Here is a 17,532-nt window from a genome sequence, read left to right as displayed (position 1 = left end):
TTTGACACTTTTTTTACTCATAAATATATCAGATTTCCTAGATCAGTGCTGTGTTAATTTCTTTCTGAAATCAAACCGTTTTTCAACATCAAAGGATCTTCCAAGAAAGAAACAATGTATCCAATTTTTTGTCTTACTTTTTTTGTCCACTTGTCACAATGTTTACGTTGTCAAAATATTCAAAATACCTCTTACAATATGTCCCTGTAGCAACCAAACTAAAAATTAGATTCAAGAAATAAATCTACTTCTCTTTAAATGTTTCGAAAAAATGCAATTGCTCTTGCAAGTGAGATAACACAATGCACATACGATTAAGTTCAATCCTTTGAGTATGATAAATAAACCTGTGCCTGGACTTTTTTACCAACCTATCTTTCTGTCTTTTAGGTTCCTTAGTCTACAATAAAACAGATGATGATGGTTATTGTTACCTTGGGTACTGCAATGACTCCTGTTATGTAGTCCCAGAACATCAGAAGTGTTCCAAGCCTCCCTGCTATGATGTGAATCCACCAATAAAGGTTTTTATTTATCATTATTATTTTCGACTATTGAATTCCATTTTTGATGTAATTTATATTTGTTATCAGGTTATTTCAGGAAATTCTAAATATCCTAATGCCGTTTTATTGCAATACATTTACTTTTAGAATGGTGAAACCGTAAAGGGACCAAACTGTACAATTGGAAAATGTGAGAATGGGAAAACAACCTTCCATGCCATGGAATGTCCTGCTATGAAACGTAAAGTCTGTGCAAATAATTTCCCATCTGTTGAAGTGAAGAATGCTGATGGTTGCTGTTCCCAATATGAATGCCAGTGTAAGTGATGCCAGCTCAAATACCCCTATATTCAAAAAACTCAGGTTAAATATGATTTATTTTTTCAATGTAATATCTTTTTCCTTTCAAGGTGTCTGCCATGGATGGGGAGACCCCCATTATGTCACCTTTGATGGGACCTATTATATGTCTCAAGGAAACTGTACATACTGGCTGGTGAAAGAGATCCTGCCCAAATACAATTTCAGTGTCATGATCCACAACTACTTCTGTGGTTCATCTAAAGACTTTACCTGCCCTCAGTCAATCACCATCTTCTACCAAAGCTACAAGATTTTAATCTCTCAGGACGAAATCAAAAATATTTTTGTGAACCAGGTAATAGTGTAGCGCTGTTAACTGTCTCCCTTTTTAATCTTGATTTTTTTCCGAATTCTTCTAGTATTTCCTATTTTAATGCGTTTCCCACCACTGACAGTTTTGACCAATTATATCATGCATAAAGTTGCGATATCTGAATGCAACAAAAGCGCAATTTGTTAATTTTAAATGTTGCTTTGAGAATTTCTGTTCAGTCTCAAGCTGAAAGTGTGGGCAGTCCTGGATTCTTCGGATCAAAACTTGTGCTTATGTTATAAAACGCTAATGTTCTGATAATTAAATCCAATTTTTTTTTTTGTTTTAGGTGTCAGTGAATGACAAGCCTGTCAGACCCATGTTCCAGAACGCTGACTTCCGCATCATCACCACAGGCATTGAGACTGTGCTCACAATCCCAAAGATTAGCGCCAAGATCATCTTCTCAGGGCAGATTTTCAGTATCTACCTGCCATTTGGCGAGTTTCGTGGTAACACAGAGGGCCTGTGTGGTGAGTTTTGCCCCCTGATTTGAAATATCAGTTAATATGTGGTTGATAGGCTATCGTTATTTACATTATGGTTACTGTTTGTGGTAAAACAGCTTGTTATGATCAGGATTGACTGGATTATCTAGTTTTCTAACAGCCAAGGTTTCTCCAGGTACATGTACGCAAAACCGCACAGACGACTGCATGTTGCCCAGTGGAAAGATCGATCTATCATGCTCCAAAATGTCACACAAGTGGCAGGTTAACGGCACTTCCTGTTACAATCCACCGCTCCCCACACAACCCCCGAAACCAAAGCCTTGCAACACATCCATCTGTGACGTCATCAAGAGCAGGTAGCACAAGTGGTGCAATTAGTAGTTACTAAATGTTAACCATACGCTTTTCTAACTGAAATTTGAATTTAAAAAAGTTGAAAACTTAGCGCTTGTAAACTTGTAGAACAGCATGTTCCTTGTCTTTTTTCCAGTTTTTGCATTCATCTATTTGGGTCTTTTTTGCAATATCTTTTTTCTTTTATTTGTGCTGTTTATTTCTGCATTCATCATCTTCCGCTTATCCTGCACTCAGGGTTGCGGGGGATGCTGGAGCCTATCCCAGCTGTCATCAGGCGAGAGGCGGGGTACAGCCTGGACTCGCCAGTCAATTGCAGGGCCACATATATGTTATGAAGTTAAATAATTAAATGTCTTTAGTATGAATACTAAGAAAGTAAAAATAATTTTGAGTCAAGTTTAAAGCCGTTTCTCAGATATTTAAATTTTTCTTTCATTTAATTATTCTCTTTTTGCAAGGTTTTTAAAATTCTTATACTCTGATAAAAAAACGCCTATTGCTTTGTATGATAAGTCTATCTAAGCCTTCTTGGTCATGCCTACATTTCACATTGGCAAATTAATTGGAAATAATTATTGATAAGAAACAAATTCCTTGAAAACTAAATTAGTTGGAAAACGCATATTAAAAAGAAATTAGGAAAAAATACTGGTTTTGTGAGTGGCAGAGTGGTTAACGCCTGACAGTAAGAGAGTCAATGGCTCAGTTCCAACAGGGGGCCTTTCTGTGTGGGGTTTACATGTTCTCCTGGGGTCTGTTTGGACTTCATCTGAGTTTTTATTATTTATGCCCATAGTCCAAAAACATGCAGTACCTTAGACCCAGATGTGTGGGTGAGAGAAAAAGATCAGTTGTATTTCTATATGTGGCCCTGTGACTGACTGGCGATGGGTCCAGTGTACCCTACCTCTTGCCCAATGACAGCTTGGACTGGCACCAGCTGAGATATGTGGATTTAAACATACCAAATGAAACATTTTGATGACTGAAAAAACTGAAATAGAAACCAAAGTCTGTCATCCTCTCCAGCGTGTTTGAGGCCTGTCACAATGTCATTGACTTCACGCCGTATTTGGCTGGCTGTGAGTTTGATGCGTGCAACAGCCACAAGATCCACATCGGTTGCAGTGACATCCAAGCTTACGCCGACGACTGCACTAGAGCTGGAGTGTGCATTGACTGGAGGAGCGCCACCAACGGCCATTGCAGTACGACACAATAATCTGAGCTGACCAGCACCAACGTGACAAATGAACTTCACTGACAGTGCTCTCTTTCCATCTTTGACAGAATATGAATGTTCCAAACCCAAAGTGTACCAAGCCTGCGTTCCTCCAGTGAAGCCCACCTGCATTTCCTGGTGCGTAATCTCTCCCACACATTTTCAGTCAGTAATACAATTGGGCAAAAAAGTTTTTAGTCAGCCAGCAGTTGTGCAAGTTCTCCCACATAAAGGTGAGAGGCCTGTAATTTTCATCATAGGTACACTTCAACGAATACGAAAAAAAACAATCCAGAAAATCACACGGTCTGATTTTTAACGAATTTATTTGTAAATTATGGTGGAAAATAAGTATTTGGTCAAGAACAAAAGTTCATCTCAATACTTTGTTACATACCCTTTGTTGACAACGATAGAGGTCAAACATTTTCTGTTAGTCTGTAAGGTTTTCACACACTGTTGCTGGTATTTTGGATTCCTCTATGCAGATCTCTCCAAGAGCAGTAATGTTTTGGGGCTGTTGCAGGGGTACACAGACTTTCAACTCCCTCCGAAGATTTTCTGTGGGGTTGAGCTATGGAGATTTGCTAGGCCACTCCAGGACCTTGAAATGCTTCTTACGAAGCCACTCCTTCATTGCTCGGGCGGTGTGTTTGGGATCATTGTCATGCTGAAAGACCCAGTCACTATTCATTTTCAATGCCTTTGCAGATGGAAGGTTTTCTCTCAAAATCTCACAATACACGGCCCCATTCATTCTTTCCTTTACACGAATTAGTCGTCCTTGTCCCTTTGCAGAAAACAGCCCCAGAGCATGGTGTTTCCACCCCCATGCTGCACAGTAGGTATGGTATTATTTGGATGCAACTCAGCATTCGTTCTCCTCCAAACACAACAAGAGTGTGTGACAGAAAGTTCCGTTTTGGTTTCATCTGACCATAGGACGTTCTCCCAATCCTCTTCTGGATCACCCAAATACTCTAGCAAACTTCAGACAGGCCTGGACATGTACTAGCTTAATCAGGGGGACATGTCTGGCACTCCAGGATTTGAGTCCCTGGTGGCGTAGTGTGTTACTGATGGTAGCCTTTGTTACTTTGGTCCCAGCCCTCTGCAGGTCATTCATTAGGTCCCCCCTTGTGGTTGTGGGATTTTTGCTTGTGATCATTTTGCATGAAGCCCCAGACTATAAGGCCCAGGCTCCCACAGTTGATTTTTTCACACCAAGCTACTAACCTATAGCAGATTCAGTCTTCCCAGGCCAGTGCAAGTCTACAATTTTGTTTCTGGTGTCCTTTGACAGCTCTTTGATCTTGGCCATAGTGGAGTTTGGAGTGGGACTGTTTGAGGTTGTAGACAGGTGTCTTTTATACTGATAACGAAGTCAAACAGGTGCCATTAATACAGGTAACGTGTGGAGGACAGAGGAGCCTCTTACAGAAGAAGTTATAGGTCTGTGAGAGACAGAAATCTGGTTTGTTTGTAGGTGACCTCCTTCTTCTTTCGGCTTTTCCCTTCAGGGGTCGCCACAGCGAATCACCTTTCTCCATCTAACCCTATTCTCTGTATCCTCCTCACACCAACTACCTTCATATCCTCTCTCACTATGTCCATAAATTTTCTCTTTGGTCTTCCTCGAGACCTCTTGCCTGGCAGCTCCAATTCCAGCATCCGTTTACCAATGTATTCTCCATTCCTCCTTTGTACATGACCAAGCCATCTCAGTCTGGCTTCTCTGACCTTCTCTCCAAAACATCTAACATGTGCTGTTCCTCTGATAGACTCATTCCTGAATTCTATCCATCCTGGTCACTCCCAAAGAGAACCTCAACATCTTCATCTCTGCAACCTCTAGTTCTGCCTCCTTCCCTTTCGTCATTGTAACAGTTTCTTGGCAATACAGCATCGCTGGTCTCACCACTGTCTTGTACACCTTTCCTCTTATTCTGGCCAATAGTCTTCTATCCCATAGTGCCCCTGACACTTTTCTCACTTTTCCCATTCCAACCAGCTTGGTCCTGTCTCTTCACCTCTTTTCCACACTCTCCGTTGCTCTGGACGGTTGACCCCAAGTACCTGAAATCCTTCAGCTTGTTGATCTCCACTCCCTGTAGCCTCACCGTTCCACCCGAGTTCCTCTCATTCACACACATATATTCTGTCTTGCTGCGACTAACTTTCGTTCTTCTCTTTTCCAGAGCATACCTCCACCTTTCTAGATTTTCCTCTTCCTGTTTTCTGCTCTTACTACAGATCACAATGTCATCTGCAAACATCATGGTCCAGGGAGATTCCTGTCTAACCTCAACAGCCCTCCCATCACCACTGCGAACAAGAAGGGGCCCAGAGCTGATCCCTGATGGAGTCCCAACTCCACTTTGAACTTCTCTGTTACCCCTACAGCACACCGTACCACTTTCTCACAGCTAGCATACATGTCCTACACCAGTTTAACATACTTCTCTGCCACTCCAGATTTCCTCATACAATACCAGAGCTCCTCTCTTGGCACCCTGTCATATGCTTTTTCTAGGTCTACAAAAACACAATGCAGCTCCCTCTGGCCTCTTTACTTCACTATTAGGATTCTCAACGCAAATACTGCATCTGTAGTACTCTTTCTAGGCATGAAGCCATACTGCTGTTCACAAATGCTGACTTCTGCTCTCAGTCTAGTTTCTACTACTCTTTCGCATAATTTCATTGTATGGCTCATCAACTTTATCCCTCTATAGTTACCGCAATTCTGCACATCCCCTTTATTCTTAAAAATAGGCACCATCCCACTTTGTCTCCATTCTTCAGGCATCGTCTCTCTAAGATCCCGTTGAATAATCGAGTCAGAAAATCTACCGCTGCCTCTCCTAGACACTTCCACACCTCCACGGGTATATCAGGACCAACTGCTTTTCCGCTCTTCATACTCTTCAATGCCTTCCTCACTTCACTTTTACTAATTTGTGCTACTTTGTGGTCTACAATAGTCACTTCTTCTACCCTTGACTCTCTTTCATTTTCCCCATTCATCAGTTCTTCAAAGTACTCTTTCCATCTTCCCATCACTCTTCTAGCATCAGTCAATACATTTCCCTCTCTATCCTTAATCACCCGCACCTGTTGTATATCCTTTCCATCATTATCTCTCTCTTTCGCCAGCCTGTATAGATCATTCTCACCCCCCTTACTATCCAACCGAGAATACAAGTCATTGTACGCTCTTTGTTTTGCCTTTGCTACCTCTATCTTTACCTTAAGTTGTATCTCCCTGTACTCCTGTCTGTTCTCTTCAGTCCTCTCAGTGTTCCACTTCTTCTTTGCTAACCGCCCTCTCTGTATATACTCCTGCACTTCCCCATTCCACCACCAAGTCTCCTTATCTACTTTCCTTCCAGATGTGACACCAAGTACTCTTCTACCTGTCTCCCTGATAACACTAGCTGTTGTTGTCCAATCATCTGGAAGCTCACCCTGAGCACCTAGACCCTTTCTCAACTCCTCCCTGAAAACCATACAACACTCCTCCCTTTTCAACTTCCACCACTTTGTCCTCTGTTCTGCCTTTGTCCTCTTCATCTTCCTTGTCACCAGAGTCATCCTACAAACCAGCATCCTATGTTGTCTGGCTACACTCTCACCCACAACTATTTTGCATTCACTGATCTCTTTCAGGTTACCTCGTCTATACAAGATGTAGTCTACCTGCGTGCTCCTACCTCTGCTCTTATAAGTTACCCTATGTTCCTGTTTTTTCTGGAAACAGGTGTTCACTACAGCCTTTTACATCCTTTTTCACAGTGGTACAGATTTCCATCCACTGTACCCACACTGGTGTAGAGTCACTATATTGGCCATATTTCATTTTCTTTGCACTGATTTTATTTAAACTATGAGTCCACAGCAGAGTTAGCATTACCTTGCAGCAACGACAACGGAGGCATATATTGATCTACCCAAAACATTCGTAAAAAACTGAACTCTGGTTCCAAACGAGATGAAACATCAGCATCAAATTTTGTCACTTTGCTCTCTCGGTGGTATTCTGTAATCCTATCAGGATTGTTTTCTGTCAACGCTTATACTGGAAATTTAGGAGAAACTCAATCAAAAAAGTGTATTTAAATTGTTGTAGTTTGTTCAATATATTGCTATAATATAAGTAGTTTATCATATTAAGTTGAGCTTAAGCTGTCTGTATTGGCCTTCATGTATGCATTTAAGCTTATTCCATTGAATCTATTAGAAAATAATTGGTTGAATCTCAAAAGTTATATCTCAGAAGTTTGTCATTGATAGGAATCTCCGCTTGGTAATTCTTTCACCTCTGAATTGGAACTACACATTCAATTGTCCCATTTGGTTTGTAATTAATTTGCTTGAAACACATATTGAATTTTAATGGTTCTATTTGGTTTCTGCAGGTTCAACAACAAGTTCATCTACAACAAAAACAAGTTCAATGCTATGACAGACGCCAAACTGGAGGGATGTCACTGCCCGGAAAACACCACTCTGCTGTCGCCCGACTCAGACGTGTGTGTGCCCTCCTGTGGTGAGCACTGAACCACTGTGTTTTTAATCACGGCTCTTTTCTAAACCTCAGCAATAAGTTCACCAGGAGAACCTTCTGTTGGGTCACAAGAAGATCTGTTATTTTTACCTTTCCCTTTCAAACCTAGATACTGTTTTTAAATTTGGGATAGCAAATCAAAATTCACAGAGGCTTAGTTGTTATAAATGTGTTATGAGCTAATGTACCAAACATCATATATCCTCTGCACTGAGAGTCTGAGCCATATTGAGGGCACTGTAGTTCCATTTCATATCCCATATCCTAAAGCAAAAATAAGATAAAATAAGTGAAACAGAAGAAATAAAATAGATGGAGTAAGAAAACTGCATCAGTATAATTTTTAGAATAACATGAAAATATAAGAGAAAATATAAGAGATAATAATTTCCTCTTTTCCATTCCTTGCATCAATTATGTGTTTACCACTTCTGTTGAAGAGCAAGCCGGGTGCCACAGATTTATTTGGCTGGACCACATGGCTTTGTGTGAACCTGTATCACTGGTCCACTCATGTTGCTCATGACAGTTTAGCCACTGAGAGGCAGAAAAGGTTTCATCAAAGATCAATAACTCTCAATAAATGAATTGTGATTGCTTAGTCCATATCTTAGTGTTATGAGCGCCTAAATGTGAACTGTTTTTTTTGTCCATTCATTTGTGTCGTATGTTCATATACATGTGTGTGCAGTATGTGCTACAAATAGTCAATAACCCAGCTGTCTTTGTTGTGCATCTTTCCCCTAACAGAGTTGTGTATGCTCGGAAAAGATAAATGGAAAAGGGTAAAGCATTTGTCTCCATGTTAGCCATACCTTCAGATTATTGATACTAATGAGGAGGAGGTGCAGGATAATGGTGATGATGATGATGCCTCTCCCTCTAGCCTAACGAAACCTGGTACGAAGGCTGCCTGCTGTGTGTCTGTGACCCTGATACTCTTGAGTCCGTGTGCCACCAATCGCCATGTACCCAGCAGCCCCCTCTCAGCTGCCAACGCCCAGGTCAAATCAAGGTCATGGAGAAAAGTGACTGCTGTCCTCAGGAGAGGTGTGGTGAGTGAAGCCATCATGAACTCAACCCCAAAGGGGAGAGGTAGCCGGTGGGTATAGGAATCAAGATCCACATTCAGGCCTTCAGTTTATTTAACTGATAATATGGTCTGAATCACAGTTTGAAGAGTCCTCCTTTCCGTGCTTTCTTCACCTCTGCCATTGGAAATTACATTACATTACATTACATAGCATTTGGCAGACGCTTTTATCCAAAGCGACTTACAATAGAGGACATAGGGACTGCAAATACACTTGCAAATACACGATGCACAGGAAATATACAGAACAGAAATCATTAATTACAGACCTTATTCGTGACAAATACAATCATTTTTGTTTTGTGTGTGGGGGTTCTGTGTCTTGCCCAAGGAGACTTTGGCATGCACACAGAAGGAGCTGGGAATCTTGACCATCTGATATTTGAAAATGTTCAAAATTTCTTGTCTCTGTTGTGGACGGGTTAGATTGTGTCGGTCAATTTGTGGGTGAAAGAGTTGAGCCTTCTTTCTCCTGTGTCTGTGAACAGAGTGTGACATCCATAAGTGTCCAGACATCCCTAGTTGCCCCAAAGGTTGGACACTCAACACAACAAAGGATGTCTGCTGCCTTATCTACAACTGCGGTAAGTCTTCACTCTCCAAAGAAAAATGTTTGTTGGTGAAAAGTAACTGCTCATTTTAAGGATAAGGTTTTTTCAGAAATTATTTTTAGCAAACTATCTTGTAATTTGTAAATTTATTGAGTAAATTGTAGATTTAGTGACTGATGAATTTCCATGGAATTCACATAATTGCTTAGCTTAATCTGTACACACACACACACACACACACACACACACACACACACACACACACACACACACACACACACATCTGAAATTTGTTTCCCAGATCCTTTGCTGTGTTTTCTGCTGGGCCCGGTGAAACAGTGCCATCATTAGTGTTATCAAATATTATTCCAAGACTTCACACCAATTTCATAAAGTGATTTCTAATAGAGCACAGGCATTTAATTTACGAAAACAGTCGGATAGCAATAGTTTCAGTTGTGCTGGGGCATGACTCCTTGGAAAGAAAAATGCATTTAAATTATTGCTCATCCACTTCCTTCACAGTGCAAAAAGATGTCTGTGTTGTCAACAATCATGAATACCAGGTGAGACACATTTCTTCATCATTTGTCTCAGGGAAACATGTGTTAAAACACATTTAAAGCGCACTTTTAATATAAATATACTTCACTGTTTGTGCAAAAGCGGATTTGAATTGATAAGTATGTGTTTTGCATTTCAGGTTGGGGAGTCAGTGCCGGGGAATTCATGTGAGACGTGCGCCTGTAAAAAAGAAGGAAGCAGCCCACCACGTGTGGACTGTCACCGAGAACCATGTGATCCAGTTTGTCCTGTGGTGGGGCCCATACACACACACGAACACACGAACACACATACAAACAAAAATGAAAAAAGGTACATTTATATTATCTATACCAGGGATGGGCAAACTTTTTGTGTCAGGGGCCGCATTGACTTTTAAAATTTGACATACGTGCCGGGTCACCACAAGATACGATCCATATAAAAATACAGTACGTATCAGACTCGTCTGACATTTGCTTTGAAAATAAATCCAGTTTGGTTTTGAAGGCTCTGACGATTGTTTGCATTTCATGCACAAACCGTTTTTTCCCTTGTAGCTTCATCCAGCTCATTCATGTGTATCAGTATGTCCACAGTAAAGGCTACATCACAAAGCCAATCTGTGCAATTCAGCTCAGGAAAATTCTCAAGTGTTCTCAAGTAGCTCCAAAAATGAAATAATCTCCTGTTTGAGCTCCCACCTTCATTGACCCAATCATTCAATCATTCACATCAAGTATTAATTCTGTTCCAATCTTTGGCAGGCTGGATTAAAAAGACCAATGGGCCAGATGTGGCCCACGGGCTGTAATTTGCCCACCTCTGATCTATACGATAGATAGATAGATAGATAGATAGATAGATAGATAGATAGATAGATAGATAGATAGATAGATCACACTTTCAGTACGATCAAACACATGAAAAATCCTCATACACCCAAATCCCCATTTCCCCTCTATCTGTGTTTGATTCTTATTGGAAAAAATAGCCTGATAAATAAAAGCCGAGTCGAAATTATGTTAGAGGTAAAAAAGCACGTCTCTTTTCAGATGTAGAATTTACCTAATTTATGCTAAATCAAACATTCTCTGTGTCACATAAAGGTATCCTATATGGGGTTGCTGGAGAAGAATGACATTCCATGTGCTGTTTTTTAAATCATTCATTATTTCACTAAATTTATGTTTTAACATGACAAATTATACCGAATTAGCAAAACAACCCACCGGTTTCCAAATCTGATGCTTAATATAGTCATAACCAATGGATAAGAAAGCTTTTTCTTTCAATCCAACTTAAACTTCCTCTTTTAGACTGATACATTAGGGAGGAACTAATTCCTGTGTGACATTTCCAGATCAAATCAGTGTCACTAAACTTCTCACCCAGTGCTAACATTAATCCCCATTTCAACGCGATATTTTGCCGATTTCAATGTTGTTGACATGATGTGTTTGCATGTCTGATAAGGGCCAAGAGTACCAGCCGGTCCCAGGTGCATGCTGTGGGAAGTGTGTCCAAGCACACTGCATTATCACACTGCCAGACAACACAACATACACACTGAAGGTTTGTATGTGCATCTGTCAATTAAATTATGAAGCACAAAAGCCCCCAGGTTTTTGGCAAGATCATCTTCATGCTACTTCCTCAGTAATATAATCAGGCTGGATCTACAAGTCATCATATTCTCTTATTAATTTTGCTGTATTTTTGCCAAAATTGGATGCAGTTACTTGAGTTTTGATAAAATACCTTTGCTGTTTGAAACAAACTACCACTTTCAACACGCTGGATGCAGTGATTGTTGTGCTTTTGTTTATGTATAGTTTTATGTGGTTCATTTTTTCGCATGGCGAACTAACTGATAACTCTGACCTGTAGGTGGTGACACCACTGCCATTTTTATTCATGTCTCCCAGCTAATTATCTGTGCCTACGTTCATGTGTAGCCTGGCAGCATCTGGTCTCCAGACGGAGACACGTGCAGGAGATACGAGTGCTTGAAAACCGGCGATCACTTCACCACCCTTGAAACCAAGACAACCTGTCCGTACTTCAACTCCAGCGAGTGCATCCCGGTGAGATCCTGTTTTTTCACATGACTTAGTGTTGACACTCCTACAGTTCAAGCACAGTAATTCATCTTAAAATAACCTCTGATTTAGCTGTAAATTCACTGGGTTGTTGTTCCATTGGAAAAGGCACTATAGAATTTACAAATAGTCTCCCTTAAAAGTAATTCACAAACTGACATAATTTAAAGGCAACATAAATATCACAAAGATCTGACCAAACATGGTCCTATGCCTCCACAGGGGACAGAGAGCTTGACCCCTGACGGCTGCTGCCACCAGTGTAAGTACTTTCATATTGTTCACACTTCACCGATACATCCAATTTCTTATAGTCTAAATCACAATGTTCAGCTCAAACTCTCACTGTAAGTATCTGTCCTGCATCCAAGTTCTAATTTCCTCCTCCTGTTTTGAAAATTAAGATTGCAGTGCTGTTCCAGTGCTACCTCTCGTGTGAGGTCACTCCTTGATCAATAGAAAAATGGATATGAAAAATAACAAGATGGAGTTTTACCAAAAGCATGATGAAATAGATGTTCATGGAACAACAAAAAACAGCATATTTCAGGAGTTGAAATATTAGTTGGGAAACTTTTTCCCAATGTTCATGCAAACTGCATGCAATGAATGTGTAAAATTCCACACAGATATGAGAACTTTCCATGTTACTGTAAATTTTCACCAATATTAAACATCAAGTATTAATATAAAAGTGTCTTTGAGGCAATATTCAAATACAGTGTCAACACTACTTAAGCAGCCTGCTCAATTTAGCAAGTGAATATTAACTGCACTAGAATCATCACAATATCCAATCAGCTACAAGATGGCAAATTTTTCCTCTTTTTTTTTATCACTTGTGAATCCCAAACTAAATTCATGTTCATAATTGGAGACCTCCTGCAAACATTAGGACATCAGCTTGTTTATTAATTAATTAGTAGGTTTTTTTTTTAATCTTATTTCAATCCCTGAGGTAAAATGATTCTATCCTCCAGGATGACTGGATGAACATCAATGTGTTTCTAAGCGATGCATGAAAGTTTGTCTGCCCTCCAGGTGTGTTGCACAACCACTGCAACGTCTCCTCCCAGCCCACCTATATTGAGAGTGAGGGTTGTCACTCCAAGGAGCAGGTCAACATCACATCCTGCACTGGTACCTGTGGAACTTTCTCCTAGTGAGTAGTCGTTACCGTGGCAATGGTTTGAAAAGAGAAAAAAAAAGAAATCTGCAAAAATGAGAGAGAAAAATTAAAGATAATAATGATGAGAAATTGTGACCAGAGAAGAGGAAATTTCAATAATAAACAAAGCTAAATATATACTTTAGAATATGATTACTTTTATAAGACCATGAGTCCTAATCTTACCTTGAGATGATGGCTTATTTTAGATAATTCTCAGACAGAAAATGTTGTGGCTCTTTGGGAAAAAACTTTTCTTCAATTCCTCAGTTACTCCACGAAGCTGCAGTCACTGGAACACACCTGCTCCTGCTGCCAGGAAGTAGCCACATCTCAGCGGCAGGTGCAGCTCTTCTGCCCGGACAACACAGAGCTCACTTTCACCTACACGTACATCAACACCTGCAGCTGCACAAAGAGCGACTGCTCTGTGCTGCCGCAAGGAAAGATGGAGGACAGGGCTCGTGCCGCTCAGCCCCGCCGACGGCGGAGAGTTTAGGCTGTTCTCTAATTCCTCCTTTCAAACCAAACAACTGTAGTTTAGATAATCGCACACATAGCATAAATAAAGTACAAAATTGCAGGAAAACTACCTGTTTGTCTGTTTTATTTCCCTCTACATTAATGTGTTTGTAACCAATAATAAAGAATATTGAAATTAAGTTAACTTTTGACAACATGACATGGATCAATATAAAAAGCATTAAATATTTTTTCCATAGTTACTCAGATATCAATGTCTCCGTTCCTATCTTGATTTCCTCTGCCCTGATCTGGAAATAGGGAAAAGTATAGATAAAAAGAAGCAAAACTTCAATTAATTATTTCTTCTTAAAAGGAAACAACAATAATAATAACTTTAATCATCATTATGATAATTATTGATAGTATTGTGATAATATAAGAATTGTAATTATTAATATAATTAAATTAGCAACATTTTATCACAATTTTGTCTAAAATTGGTTACCAAAAATTGACTGGGAAAAAAAAACGAAAAATGACCTGAAATTTAAACATAACATGACTGAAAGATGACAAAATAGATGTTTTCAAAAAAATATGTTACACCCCATAAAATTCCCACAAAAACTGAAATGCAAAGCTCAAAATGAACAATTACTTATTGGCAAGAGGGAAACAAAAGAAAATGACCTAGTAATAACATCCGCATCAAGTCTGAGCGCAAACATCTTCCCCTTACAAGCTGTTATCTAGTTGTAGCAGCATTTGTATTGTTTATCTTGTATATACATGGTAACTTATAACAAGTTAAAACCTTGTGCACGTAATATAACAATATGACCCTCAGTTTTCTATAGTTGTAAATACAAAATTCTGATGGATGAAAAGTTGGTCAATGCTGAGGGTGCATGAGTTGTGGGTCTTTCCGTGGCCCACACCAACCTTTGTGTTGAAATATTTGTGTGTTGATTGTGAAAGCCAATACAATGGCAGTGTTTGTCGACTTGAAGCCTCTTAATTACATTTGTGTGAGAAACCTTGGCTTCTGAATGTCCACATCCTGGTGGAAATTTACCTCCCAGCCCAGTGTTTGCCCACCAGATAAAAGGTCTCCCTTCACAGCCCAGACCTCCAGCAAACAGAGACCAAGTGACACTGTGCCTTTGAGCAAGGCGGTTCCTCTTACAGCTCCCCTGTTCCCCAGGCTGCCAACAGGATGTTTATTAAACATTAATCAGATGTGCTGTGTCACAGAGGCAAATTACAGTGACTATAATAATAAAATAAAGGTGCAAAGAAAAGTCTGACAGGACAGAAGATGTTTTGATTGGTACTAATGATACTGGAAGAGAGGAAGTTCAGAAGAAGCTCATACACAAAGTTTCGTTACATCAAGATTAATTGCATCCGCAAAATAGCTGTTATTCATTTCGATTTTATTGTTTGTCATGTTTTTGCATTTCTGAAGTAGAATCTGTTCAATAGTCCCCAAGCCTGAAAATCAAGGATTTTTTTTATGAAAGAGCAAATCATCAGGAAATTGGTACAAAAAACAAAAAAATATAAAATGAAAAAAAAAAACATTTTATTTAATTAGGATATTTTCATGTTTGTCCTATTTTTGCATTTCCGAAGCAAAATGTTTTTCAATATAGACTCCAAATCTGAAAATCAAGGTTTTTTTCTGATTAAAAATCAATTAGGGAAATTGTGCCAAAAAATAAAAATCCAAGGAATGACTATTTAGTTCCACAAAGAGAAAGATAATAATCTTAGTAATAAAGCAGTTTCTGGTGTCTTATACGCATTGTATGGGACAGTAAATCTAACGTTGTTTGATTTCATACAGCCTTTGTTATAGAGGCACTTAACCAAACACAAGCTTCAAGCTGTCAATCAAACTTTTTCGTTTACTCTCTTGTTCATCCTTTAGTTACACTTTCTTATTTCAAAAACATAGTTATAAATATTTACAAGCATGTGTAAGATTTAAGAAAGATTGAGCACAGGATCCAGATCCTAAACCAGGAGCTGAGTCAGGGCCCACATCCTCATCTTCCTCCCTCCTCTTAACAACACATTTGGTGTTTGAGTCCCAGAGCTGTCAGTCACAAATTCATTGCGTTTGTCTTTCTTGATATTAGCTCTGACATTGTGTTCATAGCTCCCAAATGAAGTTCATCAGTCCTCACCTGACCTTGGAACAGCCCAGTGACTGCTCTGGAAGAGCTGCGGATTAACCAGCTCCTAGAAATATAATAGAAAATACTTTTGTTATAATTTTATGGGGTTGTAGGAGTAGTTGAGCCAATCCCGGCTCACATACTGGGGATAGGAGAGGGATGTTTACCCTGGATGGGTCAGCTGTCAATCACAAAGGCCACATTTAGACACATTCAACCATTTACTCTCCCATTCGCATCTATTGATGATATTTAGTTGTTACTTTAAAACTTGAGAACAATCTGAAAAACACAAATTATAAATCACTGTTTTAACAGTCTGTTGTTCATGGAGCGTGCCTCATTATATTTAAAAGTAGGAAAATATTGGACAGTATGAGGTCAGTGTAGGGTGAGTTTTGGCGCCCCCCAAAGCCCGGCCTGGGTCTGTGTTGTGAATCACCTGACACTTGTTCAAAGTGAAAAAGAACTTTGCCTAGTCAGGTTGAGGGAAGCAGTGGAAACCACAGGGTAATTGCTTCTTCAGAGTTCAGCCCAGGTTTCAGAAGCTTGCCAGGCCTCTGCAGGCACATGCAGTGATTAATCAATCAATCAAAAAGCCATGTTCTTCTCCAGATTCATGAGCCCCACCAGCATCCAAGGGGTTCATAGAATCACAGTTGTGTGCATCACATCAAGTCATATTTGTGATTGTGTTTGTGTGTGTGTGCACATACATTAACAGACACTAGGAGGATGTTTAGCATTGAATGCATGAACTACTACTTTTAACTGAGTGTTAAAATTATGAAAAAAAAATTAAATTCAAAAATCATTGAATGTAAATAGACTGACACACAATTAATCCCAGCTTTGTGCAGCTCTGCATAGCACTGCATGCATTTTTCTGACCCAACATTCGCCGTTAATCTACTTTATATGTAAATACATGTTTTTCATCTTGCACCTGAAAATAAGGTTCTAAAATTTGAAGCCATGGCACCTAATTAAAATACTGACAAAGTGTAACCTTACAACCAACTCAAAGGGATAGTCTGGGGTATTTGGATTGCACACATACTTTATTTGGGAAGGCTTAAGGCTTAATCAGATCCAAAATGGAATTGATCAACTGGTCTCTCAACGCCATCAACTGAATTCTCCAGATGAGAAGAGGGTAAAGGTGAGCCCTCCTGTCCTGATGAAACGCTTTTAGCCGGATACACGATGTTCTCCTGGGAGAAGCAGAGGGTCATGTGCCTGTTGATCCTTTCCGTGGAGGACGCTGAACATATTTCCTCAATTGGAATCAATGCCTTCTTGGCCCCCAACCTTTCTCCCTTTCCTTGTTGCAGAGCAGTATACGGAGGCCTGTGCCTGTGGGGCACCATGCTTGGCCCCCAGTTGCTGTACTGTGACACCTGTTACTGCAGCCCTCCAGTTTCAATCCGTGATGCTTTGCTTGGGAGAGAGCGTCCTTGCAACGCCCTTTTAACCTCTTCTTCTAACCCTATCAGTGAAGAGCACTGCTGAACCACAGCAGGCGTCAAGCAAACTCAAGATCCCTATCTTGTTGTTCTCAGTAGTTTAAACACTTACTAGCTTGCAGACCCTGTCAACTTAAAGCGATTCAATGTCAGCTAATATGGAAACTAATGTTGATAAACA

General features: G+C 39.8%; 1 protein-coding gene across 1 annotated transcript; it reads left to right on the top strand.

The window, feature by feature from the left end:
• Window positions 1-394: 394 nt before the first annotated feature.
• LOC147235595 (intestinal mucin-like protein) lies at window positions 395-13,826 on the top strand. The gene is made up of 18 exons (XM_086143708.1): window positions 395-524; window positions 654-825; window positions 917-1,164; window positions 1,472-1,655; window positions 1,807-1,990; window positions 3,021-3,199; window positions 3,282-3,351; window positions 7,632-7,762; window positions 8,531-8,565; window positions 8,667-8,835; window positions 9,362-9,457; window positions 9,950-9,990; window positions 10,128-10,241; window positions 11,444-11,542; window positions 11,926-12,054; window positions 12,292-12,331; window positions 13,111-13,231; window positions 13,508-13,826. The coding sequence occupies exons 2-18, from the start codon at window positions 726-728 to the stop codon at window positions 13,734-13,736; spliced, it is 2,169 nt and encodes a 722-aa protein (XP_085999834.1). The 5' UTR covers window positions 395-524; window positions 654-725; the 3' UTR covers window positions 13,737-13,826.
• Window positions 13,827-17,532: the final 3,706 nt, after the last annotated feature.

Source organism: Fistularia commersonii, chromosome 3 (genome assembly GCF_037954325.1).
Source record: "Fistularia commersonii isolate RoL2024-O1a breed Wild chromosome 3, RoL_Fcom_v1.0, whole genome shotgun sequence".
In the NCBI taxonomy this organism is placed as follows: Eukaryota; Metazoa; Chordata; class Actinopteri; order Syngnathiformes; family Fistulariidae; genus Fistularia; species Fistularia commersonii.
The sequence above is the reverse complement of the archived record's forward strand: the minus strand, read 5'-3'. Positions and strand labels throughout refer to the sequence as shown.